This window comes from Culex pipiens, chromosome 2 (assembly GCF_016801865.2).
Source record: "Culex pipiens pallens isolate TS chromosome 2, TS_CPP_V2, whole genome shotgun sequence".
NCBI lineage: Eukaryota > Metazoa > Arthropoda > Insecta > Diptera > Culicidae > Culex > Culex pipiens.
Window position 1 is genome coordinate 18,915,327 of NC_068938.1, and position 17,950 is coordinate 18,933,276.

Consider the following 17,950-nt stretch of genomic DNA (forward strand, 5'->3'; position numbering starts at 1 on the left):
ATTAGTCGATGGATGGATCGTCGTGCTGGAGAGTCCGTAAAGTTCAACCTCAGTGGTGTTTGGAAGCTTTTAAGCGAATTGTACACAGCTGAGGCTGCTGCTGCAGCAGCAGCGAAAAGACTGTACAGAAAACATGGGTTCACGTGCCCAGCCCAGAATTTGACATTTTGGGGGCATGTTCGGGGAATCTTGGTTGAAGGAATTTGATCGGGTGGTACTTGCTGTGAAGCGGCTTTTTTTAATCTCTTCAAAGTAATCAAGAAACTTCCTTTGTTTGCAAGTCCGCAAAAGCACCAGTTGAGTCATTTCAGCACCCTCCAATCGATCGCCCTCGAGACAGCAATCGATAAGCAACCAATCACCACATCACTTCGACCACCTCAACCACTTCATAAAGAGAGAAAACAAATTGATCCGCTTATCACGAGCGATCCTTGATCATGCAATCACGACCAACCTCGATAACCTGCTTCGCCAGACTCGTAGCCTATAGCTGCAGGCCTGCCGTAGTCGTAGTAGTTCAACGCTTGATAGACTAGAATCTCGATTACACGAGCAAATCAGGTTGCTGAAGGTGCCCTGCAGAACATCCGCCTCGAGCGCTCGAATCACGTGGGAAATCGACGGGAAACCATCACAAAAAGGTCTCCCTCGCGCGATCGCAATCTTACTGGGTTGAGTCCCGGGGTGGGCACCCGTTTCACGGAATGAAGTCTTTGTGGAAGCTTACTGCCTTGGATTCCCAGGCCCGTAATCTTGACAAATTTATTTCCCGAGCCTACCGGGTCCCGAGGTGACCGACTGAAGCTGTGACTACAATAAAAACCCATAGGGAAGCTCACAGCACAGCTATGCAGATCTTGCGTCGCGGGAGCCACCTTAACGATAATTGCTTCAATCTTCCTCGTCGACCGTAAGTCACATGTGTGAGGTCTCTTGAACCGGCTCTAAGCTATACTGCAGGAAGCGACTTACATAGATCGTTGACGCGCGATTAGTACAAAGCCACCCCGAGATCAGCTACAGACTACGCGAGACTTCGCGGAGTTCCTTCCACAACCCGCTCGCAAAGACCGGTTTGGATTTGAATTTTAAATCGTTTCTTCATGACAGAACAAAGGAGGTCACTTACGAGCTCAAATACTAAAGGTGCCCGTTTTATCTGCTGACTCGCAACCTAGAATGGCGAAATCAAGCGAACCCCCACTTTCAAAAACCCCGTGAACCAATTCTCATGGGACAGTCCAGCTACACGATCACGAAAAGTGAATCTCATTTGGGTAATCGTCGAGAGCGAAAGTGGTCCCGCGCGCGATCCCCTTGGGGATCGTCGATGACAACCTGAAGATCGGCACGACGACAGCGTCGTCGTCAAATCAGTTCACGACTTTTGCTGCGATTTCGCGACAACTTCATGACCGGGGGATGAAATATTAACCTAATAATTATTAATGTTTTTTGATACCCATGGGACCGAAGGCTTGAGTGGAAGTAGCTCCTGGACGACCGGTCGGTAATTATTAGTCCATTTTTCTTTCGGCTGTGGCCTTCTCACTTTTGCGCAAGCGCGAGAGTTGTGTGTGTGTGTTTGTACTAAAGAAGACATTATTGATGGCGAGCAGCCAGCGTTGCCGTACATGGGAAAAATGGATCTGTTTCTAATTTCCATTTGCGGGACGTTTTGCAGGTAATATACGGGTGCACGTTGAGTGATCGTCGTATTAGGACCATACTAAGTAAGGAGGTAATTTGTTTGGGATGGTGTCATTATCGAGGATGGCAGAGGTAGAGCCATCATGGGTTGACCTTAATATTTCCGCTAATTTCAACAGATATTGTGCAAAATATTTGTTTCTTTTCAAATGAATCTGAAAGAATGACATAATAAAATAGAGCAATTCTACGAAATCGGTATTTTTTTGAATTTTAATTTTTGTATTTTTTAATCCGACAGAAACTTTTTTGGTGCCTTCGGTATGCCAAAGGAGCCATTTTGCATTATTAGTTTGTCCATATAATTTTCCATACAAATTTGTCAGCTGTCCATACAAATATGATGTATGAAAATTCTAAAATCTGTATCTTTTGAAGGAATTTTTTGATCGCTTTGGTGTCTTCGGCAAAGTTGTAGGTATGAATATGGACTACTCTGAAAGAAATGATACACGGTAAAAAAAATTTGTGATTTTTTATTTAACTTTTTGTCACTAAAACTTGATTTGCAAAAAAAAACTAGTTTTGATTTTTTTTATTTTTTGATATGTTTTAGAGGACATCAAATGCCAACTTTTCTGAAATTTCCAGGTTGTGCAAAAAATCTTTGACCGAGTTATGAATTTTTTTAATCAATACTATTTTTTTCAAAAAATCGAAAAATTTGTCGCAAAAATTTTTGAACTTCATTTTTCGATGTAAAATCAAATTTGCAATCAAAAAGTACTTTAGTGAAATTTTGATAAAGTGCACCGCTTTCAAGTTGAATCCATTTTTAGGTGACTTTTTTGAAAATAGTCTAAGCTTTTTTTTTTAATTAGTGCACATGTTTGTCCACTTTTGAAAAAAATATTTTTGAAAAGCTGAGAAAATTCTTTATATTTTGCTTTTTTGAACTTTGTTAATACGACCCTTAGTTGCTCAGATATTGCCATGTACGACTCGTGCTGAAAAAATCAACTCTTTGCAACTTGTTGCATAAACTACTATTTTCTAAGTCTCACCCAAACAACCCACCATTTTCTAATGTCGATATCTCATCAACTAATGGTCCGATTTTCAATGTTAAAATATGAAACATTCGTGAAATTTTCCGATCTTTTCGTAAAAAATATTTTCATTTTTTTTAAACCAAGACTAACATTTTAAAAGGGCGTAATATTGAATGTTTGGCCCTTTTGAAATGTTAGTCTTGGTTTAAAAAAATTAAAATATTGTTTTCGAAAAGATCGGAAAATTTCACGAATATTGAAACAATAACTCTGTGAAATCACCCAAATTTCAGCAAAGTTTGTTCGCAACTAGCAATATATCACTCTTGCATAACACATGTCCATAAAAATTGAACAATGCGATTATTTTGGTACCAATCCCACAAAACGAGTGCTCTGTTTACACAAAACAAAGAACAACTGCTTCCCCCTCCGACACGATCAATAACACAACAACAGCCCTCCTCTATTTTTCCAAGAAACCTAAAAAGTGAAAGATGCCAGCGATGCATCACGATTCACTTTTCTGCGCTGCTCTCAAAATGAGATCATTATCTGGCGAGCGCTAATGCCACACAAGGCAAAAAAAAACCGTTTCCAATAGCCAATTTCTGGTAGGTTATGGCGCGTTGACGACAACCCCGTCAGGAAGAAATTCACTTTCAACGCGATCACGATCCCTCCGAGAAGACTTTAGACCCTGGAAAAGTGTTGCTTGTTGCTGTAATCCCTTTGACACGCGAAAGCTGATCTGCGCGCTCTGCTCTCGCGGTGTCATCTTCGTGCACTTCTACAGAAGATCTCTGGAGCAGGGTTTGCGAGGGGGGGCTTAATTGCTTATTTATTGCAAACAAGTCACTTCGCCAAGTCGGAGTCAATTCTTGCCAACTTGAAACGAAAAAATGGGAGATGTCACCTAGTCTGACTGCAAGACTGCGACTCCTCTCACGTAATTTGAGATGAAAAGTGAAAGATGTCGCAAAATGCGCGAGAGCGGGGATCAAAGGTTTTACACTGTGGATGCAATCGCCTGGAGATGTCGCCGAGAAGACGACGACGACGACGAGCTGTGAAAAGAATCTGCCTGCATCGCGAACGCGGAGAGGTCTTGGCGGTTAATTAGTCGTGGCAAAGAATTGATGACCTGCGATTACGACAGAGAGTCTGTGAGAGATGCCGGGAAATTGGCGGGAATTGAAGAATTTAAGGGGTGAAATAATCGGTTCCACGATAGTTTGAGATTTGAAGAAGAACAATGCGAAAAGGGTTTGTTAGAATTAAAAAGTAAGCCGATTTATCTATAGAGATTGAGTTCAAATTTCAGTTCTACTGACATAAATATAGACTGGGTTTTGAACTTAAATAATTTGCAAGAAGATTTAATAAAAAAAAATATACCTAAACATGTTTGTCCCTTGATTTTCGGACCAATTTTCAAAAATATTTGCAACGGCCTAATTTTAAATAACTCGTTTTGTAGGATTGGTACCAAAATAATCGCATTGTTCGATTTGTATGGACAATAAAGACATGTGTAAGGCAAGAGTGATATATTGCTAGTTGCAAACAAACATGGGTGACTTGCTTAAATTTAGGTGATTTCACAAAATTTTCGTTTGCTTTTTAATCAAATACAGAACAATAGTTTTAAGCAATCATCAAACGAAATAACAACTACCTGCTGAACGAAATTTTCCGTCTGGTATAAAATTTAATCCAGTATTCTCATCTTGTTTTCTTTATATACACTCAAAAAAATGAAATCGCGTAAAGGTGAACAGAGTTGATGCCAACGGGAACCAGGAAGAAAACTGTTCACTTTCATGGTGCAATGCACTATAAAAGTTGAACAGTTTTCTTCCTGGTTCCCGTTGGCACGAACTCTGTTCACGTTCACGTTCACGTTCATTTTTTTAATATGTTTTAGGACACAAAAAGTGGCATCATTTTTTGCCAAGAAATGATTCTTTTTAAATGTGTATTCTGTAAAGTATTGAAATTTCACACAAAAAATCATTCAATCAAAACAATCAAATCAAAAAATATTCTCATACAATGTTGATAAAGTCTCAAAAGATAGCCATTTTCAAGTTGAATTATTTATGGTGTTACATACATGTAAATCGTCAAAAATGTCCGAGGTTGGTGTGAGCACACATTAAATTTTTTTTATGATCTTTTTGCAGGGCATTTAAATGTACATTTTCATATATTAACAAAATAAATATGAATACATTTGGATATACCATTGCCGAGATATAGCTATTTTAAGTTAGCAGTTTAAAAAACGGGTGCCACGATATCTCAACACTGCTTTGAATAAATCAGCTCAAAATTTTGGTGAAGACTCGTTAAACCGGTCCTGTGTGCATGACGAAGGCTGATTTTCAAAAACATAATTTTCAAAAAAGATAAAAATATTTTTATGTTTTTCATATAAAAAAACCTCAGTTTTTGATTTTTGTATTTTTTTAAAAAGCAAAATTTAAAAATCGGGTTTCGTCATGCACACGAAATATGTCTTGGGAGTCTTCACCCCAAATTTCAGCTAATTTGGTCCATCCCATCTCGAGATATCGTGGCACCCGTAAATCAACTCGGTGTTTCGAGAAAAACGCTCACAAAGTTTGACAGTTCGCTTTGCGCATGGCAAAATTGTGAACTTAAATCGTCTCTTACTCAGTTTAGTCATGAAATATCTTCGTGAAACTTTCAGGTGTGATTGAAAATCATCTTTTTAGTAAATTTAGTAAATGTTCTGTCATATGAAATTTTGTGGTTTTCTACATATATGTAACCCCTAAATACAATTTTCTTTTTAAAATTTTCAAAAATAGTGTTGACGAAAATATATTCGAAAAGCTAATAAAAATCTCTACAATTTTCTATCCGACTCCGACCTTTGATAGCCTTAAAAAGAATGAAAATTACAAAAAAAATAGTTTTTCCAAATTCTATCCAATTGACTCACAATGGAAGCTATTGGTCAGCTTAAAAAAATATTTTCTGGTTTTTTAAATCACGACTTAAATTTCAGAAGGGATATCATGTTATTTGGGCGTGTCGAAATGTGAGTCGTGATTTCAATGATCTTAAAAAAATAATTTAAAAAATTAAATCTATTCAGAAAATTTCAGAAGGGGCCAATTTTTTTAATTTTTTAAATAATTAAATTTGCAATCATTAACTTCTTAAATTATTTTATATTTTCAACTTGATTTAACGTATTATCAAACTGGAATAATTAAGTCAGTCGCTATAATGCTCGAATCGCTTTTTATATAATATTTTCTTTCCATTTTTGACCACTTGATCACATTTATTTGGAAAATAAAAGGATACTTCATCTGAGTTATAGGGCACTAAAAGCACGAAATTGGCACTAAATGTTGACTTTTTTTTAAATTGTGACCTGTGTAATCTGAGCTGAAAAGACCTTTTTGAATTGTATATTAGTGTGGCTCAACATGATCGACTGTTCAGAATAAGGTTATTTCGATTGCATTTAGGCTGATTTAAACTTCCCCAAAAGAAAAGAAAATAATCGATTTGATGAGTTAACACATTGCGCTTTGCATTTAAATTTTATATTGGAATCTGTATGGGAATTCTACCTTTTTCACAGTTTGATTTTCTACTAATTTTTAAACAGATACAAAAGCGTTAAAATTAATTAAATGATCTATAAAATCACGTTTCATACCAGTTTTGAACATGTCGCTGATGTATCTTTTGTCGTTGGTTCGTTGGTTTAAAAATTGAAGTCCAAATTTTAATTACGAAAATCAAAATACAAAAAAAAAAAACAATTTTCTCATGCTAAATGCAATCAATCGATCCTAACTTTTCGTGGGTTGTTTAAAGGCATAAAAATCATATAAAAGAATTTGTTAAGACTTGATTTGATCTATTCAAAATTTTCTCATACAGCAACGAGCTGCAAATAAACAATATAAGTATATCTAGAATATTTTTTTAAAAGCAACCTGGTGTGCTATGGATTTCTCAAGCAGATAGAACATATTGAAAATCTAATCTAGCTATCTCTGGTTAATTTGCCAATAGTCGTAAGACGTTGCAGCCATTACAACCGCCGGCACTTTCTTAATTTATTTTTCTGAAACAAAGCGAATTTTCATTGATTTTCAGTAAATAGTATTTTTGAAGTTGATAATTCAAAATTAAACGCAAATCGATCGAATAGCGTTTTACGTTACAAATGGCACTTAGGACTTATTAAAAACTAACCCAAGATAAGTTCATTAGGGTAAAATGAGATTATAAAGCTGTTCAAATTTAGTAGGCAATTTTTAGTTCTTTTGGATAATCGAAACTTTGAGTAATCGAGGCTTATACTTCTAAATGATCTTGGCGAAAATTCGTTATGTTGTTAAATGTAGTCAGCACTTCAGCGTAGAACATTTTCAAGACTGAAAGCTGCTGATTTGGATAAAAATAAATAAATAAATACATGTATGGCACAAACTACGTTAAGGTGAGTTACGATTAAAAACGTAGTCCTACGTCAAAAAGGCAGACTAATATGAATCGGAATATCCCACTTCTTGATCCAGCTAGACGTTAATCAACCCCTCAGTTCAGAGAAACCATGAATTTACCAAGATAAAAAGTTTAGGCATTTATCTACATTTCGAAGAAACCATGAATCGATCACGATAACGAAACTTAACTTTGCTTATTTTTGCCCATATATAAAGGAGAGGAATATTTTTCGGAGTTAGTTGTGTCCAGCATTATCTAGTATGAAGAATTTACTTATTCTGTTTGCCGTTTTGGCCGTGGCCAGCGCCAAGTCGGTTGACATCGATTCGTCTCAGGTTGAGTCGGTCGGTATCGATTGGTCCCAGGTTCGACCGATTGAGGACTCCGACCGTTACTGGGTTCGTCTACCAGAAGAGCTGCAGTACCTGCGGAAGCACCAACCGGACCACAGGATAGTTAACGGCGAGGAAGCTGTTCCTGGTCAATTTCCCTACTCCGTTTCGAAGCTGAGTCTTATACCAAAGTTGTAGGGAATTTTATATTTAAAAATCTCACAATTGGACAAATCTGGGCCTTTTATTGTCACGCGAGTAAACTCTCTTTATGATATGGATGTTTCTATTCATGTTGAAAAGAGAATATAATTCAATATATTAATCTGATTTGTATATTTGTACCCATTTTTATTAACTTTTATTTTATTAATTTCTTTCAGGTAATGATCGTCAATCTGCTTTGCTAAATAGTCTTTCGTGACTCGAGGTAACACATATATTTCACTTAACTATTATTAAGCCGTGCTCTGCAAAGTACCATTTCCATGCACCAGAAATCTCCATCCCAAAAACGGCTACCGTGCTCACCGACCATGTGGTCAGCTCAAGTCTTAATCTCGCAGTTTTTCTCACCGCTTATAAAGACGAGATCGATCTCATTAGGTGGTCACGATCGGTCCATTTACTAAGTCTCACACTCGCGCGGGGGTTCTGGTACTCCACACATCGTCATTTCACAGCTCATTGATACATCAATCTCAAGGGAGTTTGGAGAGAAGGGTTGCGAGTGGGGGTCCTAACGATAACCCATCAGCACATAACCCTGTAGCTACTAATTGCTCCGCCTCGAGCGTACACCCGGGGGTCTATCGAAATTGTTTTTTAAACTTCTACAACATTAAGCGAGCACGATTAATTAATTTCAGTCTGCTTGAAAAACCCTTGCTGGTGGTGCCACAAATTAATTTCCATGTCCCAACCCCCGTGTTGGAAACTACGTCCTTCTGAACCCTCCAGTAGTGTGGCCTCTACCGAGACAATGTTTTGCCTGCGTCGATCTTTATTATCCCAGACCAAGCCGCGAGTGATCTGGGCGAAGGTCTGTAAAAAGTCAACCCCCTTTGTCTCGCAAGGGTCCCACCAAAAGGTCTCAATCTGCTACGACGACGTGATAAAAAGAGAACATAAATTGTTGTGCCTTCCCTTAAGAAAACCTCGACCTGGATCAGCGAGCGCAGCGAGGTCTCAGTTCTTGTAGGTTGTCGTCGAGATAGTCAGTTTCCAATAGTTCCCCCAATCACCTTAAAGTTTGGCAGGGTTGCCAGATATCCTTGTTCCTCGCGCGCGATTGCCCCATTAAATCATACAGAAACACACTAAAAACGTCGATTTAACTCCGCTGGAGATCCCTTTTTGCCGTCGAAATCTATTCACCCAAGGAATTTATGTCACTGATTAACTTTGACCCAACACACACGGCGCACACGGGACCATAACTTTGAGTGCCTGTCGATAATCACCCCCAATTTAGTGGTCTTCGGCAGCAGTGGTCAACCAATCGGATCACCTTGGAACCGTTTCTTGTGCGAGCTCGGTTTCCTTTGCACTTCCCTTCACGTCGGTTTCGGGGGAGCCGAGTTGAACTTTGGAGACCCTGCTGAGTGCTGGTAGATTTACACGGAAAGTAGTGTAAAATTATGAAATGTCATTTAATACTGAATTGTAATACTAATAAGAGAGTTTGATTAGTTCGTCATAATGTTGAATGAATTTCATGCAAAATTCAATTTACAGTGAATTTTATGTAAAATTACATTGTTTCCATGCAAATCAATATTTCATTAAATTTTATGTAAAATTACATGGTAGTCTTGGAAGCTGTATTTTAACATTATTTTGATTAGATTTGATTTTCAAATGATTCTTTATAAAAAATAAAAAGATAGAAAATTTTACACAAATTTTCATTTAATTTTTCTAACAGTGCCCCCCTTCCGGACTTCAACCGGACAGTGGCGAGCCACCACCACCAGGCTTTTGCAAGGAAACCTTTAACTTTGGAAGGTTCAATGAGTTACTAATTTTTACGGTTATTAGCCGCAGCTGCCGGCTGGCTGCAGCTTTTTGTTCGCTGATGGTGTCAGAACATGCATGGCCGGATCGGGACACCCGATTAGCGCGAGCAGGAGTGTAATAATTTATCAAAACAAATTGGAGCCTTTCGTTCCGTGGAGGGGTTTTTTTTGTTGTTGTTTTGTTGAAGTGGTATTGAAGTAGGTAGGCTAGCAGTGAGTAGTTTCTTATTAGATATGGTCAAAATTGATTTTTTGTACCTTGTTTGAAGTGTGCAAACATTGGAAACAACATGGAACAGAATGGAATTTGAGGAAAAATGTTTGGTTCTTATTAGGTTGTGCAATTCAGTGGCAATTGGCTTGAAATTGAAAAATTGTTAGGCATACTAAGGCATTGAGACTGAATTATCAGCTTCTGAAACGAATTTTGAAAAATTTAATTTTGAAGCACATGGAAACTGAATTCAATTAATTTGGAATTTCGTTATGCTTGATTTCCTTGAAACATATTTTAAATTATCTAATTTATGAACTTTAGAATGTTCACTACAAAAAACAAATTATTGAAGAACAGTTTATACCCGAAATTTCAAATTTTAAAAAGTCCTAATCAATATCGCGTTTTTTTGTTTAATCAAATTTTTGTTAACAATCTTTTATTTCCGGTTTTTTCAATTGAAACTTGTCCCCATGAATGAATCATTTCCTCAAAAAGACAAATCAACCCACCAAATATTGACGGGAATTCCCGATAGAAAGATTGGGTCACCCCGATTGAACGCTTCTTCACGCGAATCATCCCCAAATTAGGCTATCGCAGCGTGGGGGGAGGACACGATCGTTTTCACTTGAATCAGATACCGCAGAAGAAGTCTCGCGAAGAAAGTTTTGTCGATTTATTCGAGGAAGTCATCACCGCACGCGTGTGGCCACTGGGATGAACTCAAATTAAACCAGGTTCAGGTTGAGATAAGCTGGTCTATTTTTAAGTCACGGTTTTTAAGTTCGAGCAAACCCCAACCCATAAACCCTAATTGAGATTTTATGGCCTGTAAAGTCGTTCCAAACCTTCCCTCTCCAAGCCAGTGACCTTGTTCGTCGTCCGAAACCTAAATTGAACGCGACTTTCTTTACACCTCCACGAATCGATTTGTTTACTCAAGTTTTCACTCGCCGAGGTCGGAACCTAAATGAAATCTCCCGCGGGAACGAGGTGGCAACAAACGACCGACCGTTACAGATATCAGTCAGTAAGACAAAAGCGTTTTCCCTGGTTTGCCCTGTGGGTCCGGAGCAAAAGCAGCTGTGTTTCTTTTACTCGCGATTTCATTACACCCGCGGGAGGTAGATATTTATAATAAAGTGAGAGTTGGGAGGAAGTTGATAAGCAATCGCGGGAGGCAGCAAAAAATGGCACCTCCATTGATCACGATGACTTACCACAGAGAGAGGGGTATCACTAGAGTAGTGAACGACTTCATACTATACTATGAATAAAAGGGGGTAAAAAAGTAAGTGAAAAGTTGTTCGATACCGGCGGCGATGACAAGGGCAGGAAATGGGCGAGATTGCTTTATTATGCGTATCACTCAATTAAATGAGTTGCATGCAGGGATAAATGAACTTGTTGATCGGGGTACTTAATTTTTGTTACACTTCACTCTTTTTTCCACCGCAAAGCAAAAAAAGGATTTTATTCGTTTTCTACAGTCACATCGAATGGAATCAACTGAACTTTTTTTTAATTGCTAGCATTTATAGTTTTGTTGTCGCATCTGTTTTCAAGTAATGGACCAGGTTCAATACTTGAAAAAAAGTTTTGAATTCAAAAGTGATGGTTACAATTTGAGGTTAAATTATGTTATTCTAAAATCTCTATCCCTTGTCTAAATAAAAATAATGAAAATATAAAGTCTGACTCAAAATAAACTTTCCCATAATTTCGCTGACGGCCTGTGGGCATTAGATTGGACACACACACACATCTTGAACCTAATAATTGCAAAACAACTACACAGCAAAAAAAAAGTTGAATTTTGGCAGGTTGAATATTACCTCCTTTTTAAGTCAAAAGTCTGTGTAAAAATGTGAACCTGTTGAAAATTCACCAAAATCTGATTGAAATTCACCAATTCCCGATACAATATTGCACTTTTTTAGTCACAAAATCTGTCACCATTCCCTGATGAATATTACCATTTGCGTTTTATAACACTTTTTCTATCAAATTTGTTTGTTTTTTATTTTACATGACTTTTCAAAACTTCTAAAAAATGTCCAAAAATTTGGTTCAATCCATTTTTACCCTCTAATGTTCAATTTTTTCAGATCATTTGAGCAATTTCTAAAAGCAAAAATTTAGCTTCTCTGGTAAATTTTTTCCTGTTTGATTTTAAGATTTTTTTTATTTTTATTTGTATTTATCTATTTTATTTTTATTATTTTTTTTTTTAAACAAACTATAAAATTTTAACGAAAATTTAAATTAATTTAAAATGAATTCCCCTGTGTTTAGCTACATTTTTGGAATCTTTGGGTTTATTCAAACATTTGTTTTTATTTTTTTGTAAATTTTTCATGTATAGTACCACACAAGGTTTTTTTGGCTAAAATTTTTGTTTTCTTACATTTTTTGATAACTAATGATTGAAAAACAACTAAAACAGTTTAAGAAACATTTAAAAACACTTTTTTTCATTCAAAATTTGAAACTTTGACTTGGTATTTAAATATTATTTTACATTATTTTTTATCTTTCTGCTTTATTTTTTAAACATATCTTAACGTAAAAATTCAAAAAGCTCTCATATTTTTTAAAGGTAATGTTTATGTTTTCTTCTTTTTTGAAGTCATTAGAAAAATATGTCAGGTTTCGATTTTTACCAAAAGAGTTTGATATTTATTGAATGTATTTCTAAATTTTGATTGATGTTCAATATTAACTTTTATAACCAGTATTTTGCAATTTGAATCTTCTTTGAATTAGTAATGACTCTGAATATTGGAAATGTATGTTAAAAACACAGCCAAAGTAAACCCTTCAAGAAAAAATACATTTTTAAAAACATTTGTCTGCTCTACAACTTTGTAGAACATTGTTACACTCTAAAATGTAACCCTGCAAAGTTAGAAAAAATACGTAATTTTAAAATGAAAAATTTTGTTTTAATGAAAAAATGACCCTTCTGGGTTATTTCAGATTCGAAAAGTACATAAAATTTTCCATAAAATGACATGTCTCACGATTTTTGACAGTTGAGTAACGGGAAATGGCAGCGATTTTAAAACTTTTTTTTAACTTTTTTTAATGAAAAATGCTTTTTTACGGAATTTTGAGTACACCATCAAATTAAGCGTCTAATTTTACACAAAATTCCCTATGACACCAAATTTCCATCTCTTCACGGTTGCGAGCTACAAATACCTGAAAAACGTGTCTTAGTAAAAAAACCAGAAAAATGAAAGGGGTCGTATCGCCCCACCGTCACGAGATATCGAAACATGGACCTCGGATTCGTGATCAGGGACCAAAATTACCCCTTAGAGCAAAGTTTCACGAAAATCGAAGAGGGGTCGGGGCAACTTTTTCCGATTTCGTGTGGGTTGGTGGAGAATTACCCATATAAACATGTCAAACTTTCAACCCTAACATTTTCGTTTGGTATGAAAAAAGGTTTTTGGAGATTTTTGGGATCGTTTCGACGTAAATCCATCAATTTTCGAGACAAATCCATCACGGTGCCAATGGTTGCCACGTCTAAAAATAGGTTTTGTTTATTTTATTTTATCTAAGAAGTTTATTTAAAATTAACTAAAAAGCTCTGAACAAATTCCCACAAATCTCTGGAGAAAAAGAAACGGGAAGATGAATGATCAGAAAATTTCTCGTAAGAGCTCTTGCTGAGTTATAGCTTTAAGGATATTTTTTTAATCTTCCAAAAAAAGGTTTAAAAAAACTATAATATGCACATTTTGTCCTATAATTGTCGGAAAATAGTCTTCTAGGTACCAAATTAATAAGAAATTTCTTCCTCAAGAAACAGATTTTAGAGTTTTCTGTACCATTTTTGTAACCAAATTTGTATGGTAATTTGTGTGGATGAACCAATCAAATCTAATCTAATCGAACACAAGCGCAGCCAGTCCGAAGAAAGCATCCGGGAAGAACTTAAGGTTAGATTACGCCTCAAGTTCTTTCTTGTCATTATTAATGATTGCAGTACTTTCGAGAACCCCCGAAATGTATTACACTCACTAAAGCGGCCCGGCCTACTGCGTTGCATTAACCGCAAGAGACAGATTCTATGAACGGAACCCACATTTCATGGAATCATCAGGGGAAGAAGAAGAAGTGAGGACATACCGTACCAATCACTTCGAGTTATTTATAGAATATGGTGTGTAGTGTGTGTAGGGGAATCGTTGGGAAAGGGATTGTTATATTATGTAGTAAATGACCTTGTGACATTATTTCACCACTACGAATTAATGCTCTCAAGGGGTGTCAACCCCTCGGTGGCCGAGTGGCTAGAGTATCTGACTACCAACCCAAAGGTGTGAGTTCGAATCCCACCTGATTCCGTGCGTTTTTTGTTCATATTCAAAATTCAATTGAACCTTCCGCTTATGAGGCGGGAGTCGTAGCCATTAAGCCACGGGCCGGTCTTGTATGGTAATTTGTGTGGATGAACCAATGACATAAAACGCCTTCTTTGGCCGCAAAAAAAAACAAAAAAAAATCATTAAAGCCTTATTTCTGGGATGATTGCTTTTGTGAAATATAAACTAAAAAAATATATTTTTTGTTGTGTAACATGATTTATTATTTATTTATTTATGATTTACTTTCAACCGCTCAAGAAATCCATCTTTGACAATGTCTCGTTTACAAAGCCCAAAACGAAGCCTAAACTATTTGGGAAAACTATACCTTTATTGTTTCAATAAAAAAAAATATTTTTCAATAAAAATAATCTTTGAACAATTCTGTTTTGAAAGTTTAAACGTTTTAAAATTAAACACCTTAAAATTTTACGCTCATTATCAATTTATAGGGTTCATTTAATTCCTTTTTTCCATCCTGAGTGAAACTTTTAGGAATTATTATGAAAGATAGTATGTCTTTCCAGATGAGGAATTATGGTCAAGTTTTAATAAAGCATGATTAGGTCGTTGACAATATTTTTTAAGGGTTTATTTCGACCCTTCCAAATTGGGCCAAAAATCATAAGGCAATTTTTTTCAAAAACTAAAAAAAAATAATGGAATTAGAAGTCAAATTATCTGACATCAATTTTGAATGCACTTCCCTGCGTTGATAATCATATTTTGCATGAAATTTGGAAATTGTACAATACCGCAAAAAGTTAACTCAGTTCAATATTTTCTGTTTTGTACAACATTTAAACAAGATTCATAGCTCAAATGTGACCTAGTTACACATACAAGTACATCCCCCTTAAAATCATCCTCCCTCCTAGGCTACAGTGACCATACCTAAAGTCGACTGACCTCCTTCCCGTCTCGCTCGCGATCCTATAAAGAGATCAACTTTCCGCACTCTAAAAACGAATAAAAACATTCACTTTTCTGACGATCGCGACGACCACACTCCACCTCCATTTACGGAGTCGGGAGAGCTCATCCCACGACGACGGTTTTAAGGCTTGACCGGTGTGTCCCCACCTTATCTTTACGGCCAATCTCTCTCGTTGATGGGTTCTTCAGAGGCGCGGGAGTCGTCCGAAAGTGTTACATCGGGATGTAATTGAGTACTTTTGGCGGGAAGCGGCACTTCTCAACTGTTGATTAAGAGATTATCCATAAATTGACGAATTTGCGATAAACGGTTTAATTTTCGTGGGGAAGATTCGCACGCTTACTTTCAATTATGGACTTCTTCGCCGTGTTCTGCCATGAAACTTGATGACCTGTTGTCCTCGAAGCATATCTGCAAGCTTAATTACCACTTTTTGCCATATACGTGATACACTTTTTACGAGTTCCAATTTCATCCACATTCTCTTATGATGACACCGCATCAAGGTCTCGATTCTACTCAACATTTCTAACCCAAAACCTAAATCTCGCGTTGCACATCTCCAGTCCCAAATTTGGAGCTAAATACCTTCGCGCAAAAAAAAACTCTGTCTTCAGCCACGATTTACGAGCCGCGACCTTGCCTGCTCGAACGAAAAACCGCAATCTAACCTATAAATTTCATTTTTATCTTTTCGGCGCGCGCGCGCCATTTTCTGCCCTCAACAAAAAAAGTTGCACCGGTCGTCGCCAAGTTCAGGACTATCGTGTTACGGATTACAACAACAACAACAACGACAGCAGCTACGTCAGCAGCGATGAAGACACCGACGACGAGGACGGAGACGATCGGAGCTTTGTGGACTGCCGGAGGTGGGGACTGGCGAGTCCTGTCAGTACCAGTGGGTCAACGGCATCGATGGCGTCCTCGTCGTCCTCCTCCGCCTTTGGTAGCACCCCCCGCGATTGGTTGACCTACTTCGGGTCCAAGTTGCACCTCCCGCCCATGAAGAAGAGTTTGTTTCTGATGTAAGTCCACTCTGAGGGTTCTTCGTTTGTTTTGTGTGTGATTTGTCTGCCTTGTGTGCTGTCCTTCTTCGGCTTTGTTTGGTTTGAGTTTTCAGGGTTTGAAAGTCTTCCTGGTGGATGGATCATTTCGATGTTTGAGTTTTTGCCTAGTTCATTTTCAAAGTGTGTTGTTGCATTTCTACTCGAGTTTGTCTTGAAACTGCTTCGCAATATTTAAACGTGTGTTTGCTTTGCTTTCTGAATTGCTTCTCCCCTGTGCGTGTGATTGCGCTTCCATTTGAATTTTTCAGAGATTTTAGTTATTCCGGATCTTTTAGGTTGTATCACAAGATTACCAAAATTATTATTATTATTATCAAAACATTAAGAATCTTTCGCAAGTTATTTTTTTCTTTTTTTTTTTTTGAAAATTTGCGTTTCAATTTCAGTTTAATTTTTTCTGGTTGTAATTTCATTCTAAATTATCGTTTTAATGCATAATAATCTGAGATAGAATATAAACTTTTTTTGGTATTTATATTTAAAAAAAAATGACGCAATACTTTTTCAGAGATAACTGACGACTGCAATATTATTTATAAATTACGTGAATAAAATACTTTCAAGATTAAAAGGTAAATGGAATAAACAGTTTCCCAGCTACCCACATTTTTTTTGTAAAATATTGATTTTCCGAAAAATGTTGCAGTATTGGAGATTTATTGTCATTGGAAGAGTTGTGCAAATTAAAAGGGGCAAATTTTGCATACTTGAAAATTAAGGTAAGATTTTGTTCTCTTTAAAAAGTTGTTGGGCATATCAATTCAAAAAACTTTGTTGAAGAGTTCAAAATTTAATCACGAAATCTAAAAACATCTCTGAAAACCCATTATTTTGAATGTTGGACTTTTTGGTTAAAAATAACACCTGAAAAATCTGAATCTGCCTCTCAAAATTTGCTCAAAGTTTCAAAATATCGATGTAACTAAGAAGAGATGCAAATAAAAATCTGAATCTGCCTCTCAAAATTTGCTCAAAGTTTCAAAATATCGATGTTTGATCATATTTTGAGTTTCTATGAGTTAATATGCTTTTTATTTCAAAATTCAAGCAATTATTCGTAAATGATAATTTGTGTTCAAAATTGAGAAGAAATCTAACTTTTCAAATCATCTATTTACAAATTTTAAACACGTTCATCATTCATTTTTTTTTACAAATTTTGGTTTAGAGGGCATATATTTTTTTACATTTTGAAACTAAAATATCGCAAAATTTGCTAAAATTCATGAACTCAAAAAAAATCTTCTGTTTCACATCTTTTTCGTAACCCGTTCAACTATAAATTTGAAAATAAACCTTGTCGAATGTATTCAAAATAGTTTACAAACGATTGTACATTTTTGATCTTCTTGAAAATTTGTAATTCATGTAATAGAGAGTTAGTTTCTTCCTCGAATTTTGGGAAACATTTTGAATGGTGGGAGACAAAAACTTCAAAGTATATCAAAATTCGACTCTAACTATTCATTGTTATGTAAATTTTAAATTTTGGTAAAAACAAGGAACTGTTAGAAAAATTTGCAAATGCGAACAAAAATATTTAATAAAAACAATGTTCATACTTTACTTTACAATTTATTCAAATAATTCTTACTATTTAAGAACTATTCTTAAACTATTTGGATATTTGTCATTTATTTGCAATTTAATTTATCAACACAAGAGTTTTTGTTCAATTTTGACAGATTTTTGAAGGTAAGCATTTATTTTAATAAAAGTACAAATGAATCATTTTGTGAGTTTTTGTTCAGTTACGGTCAAGGTCGATGGGGGACGGTAAAAT

The 17,950-nt window shown here is 36.1% G+C and overlaps 1 protein-coding gene across 3 annotated transcripts in view; it reads left to right on the top strand.

Moving 5' to 3' along the window:
* LOC120432464 (protein Shroom) overlaps positions 1-17,950 on the top strand; it is a 371,160-nt gene that overhangs the window by 303,542 nt on the left and 49,668 nt on the right. For 2 of the 3 annotated variants that reach the window (XM_039597692.2, XM_039597693.2), the window contains exon 7: positions 15,832-16,125. The exons of the other annotated variant lie outside the window; for it this stretch is intronic. In XM_039597692.2, coding sequence (XP_039453626.1) covers positions 15,832-16,125 — 294 coding nt within the window. The remainder of the gene's footprint in view (positions 1-15,831; positions 16,126-17,950) is intronic. 3 annotated transcript variants of the gene reach the window in all.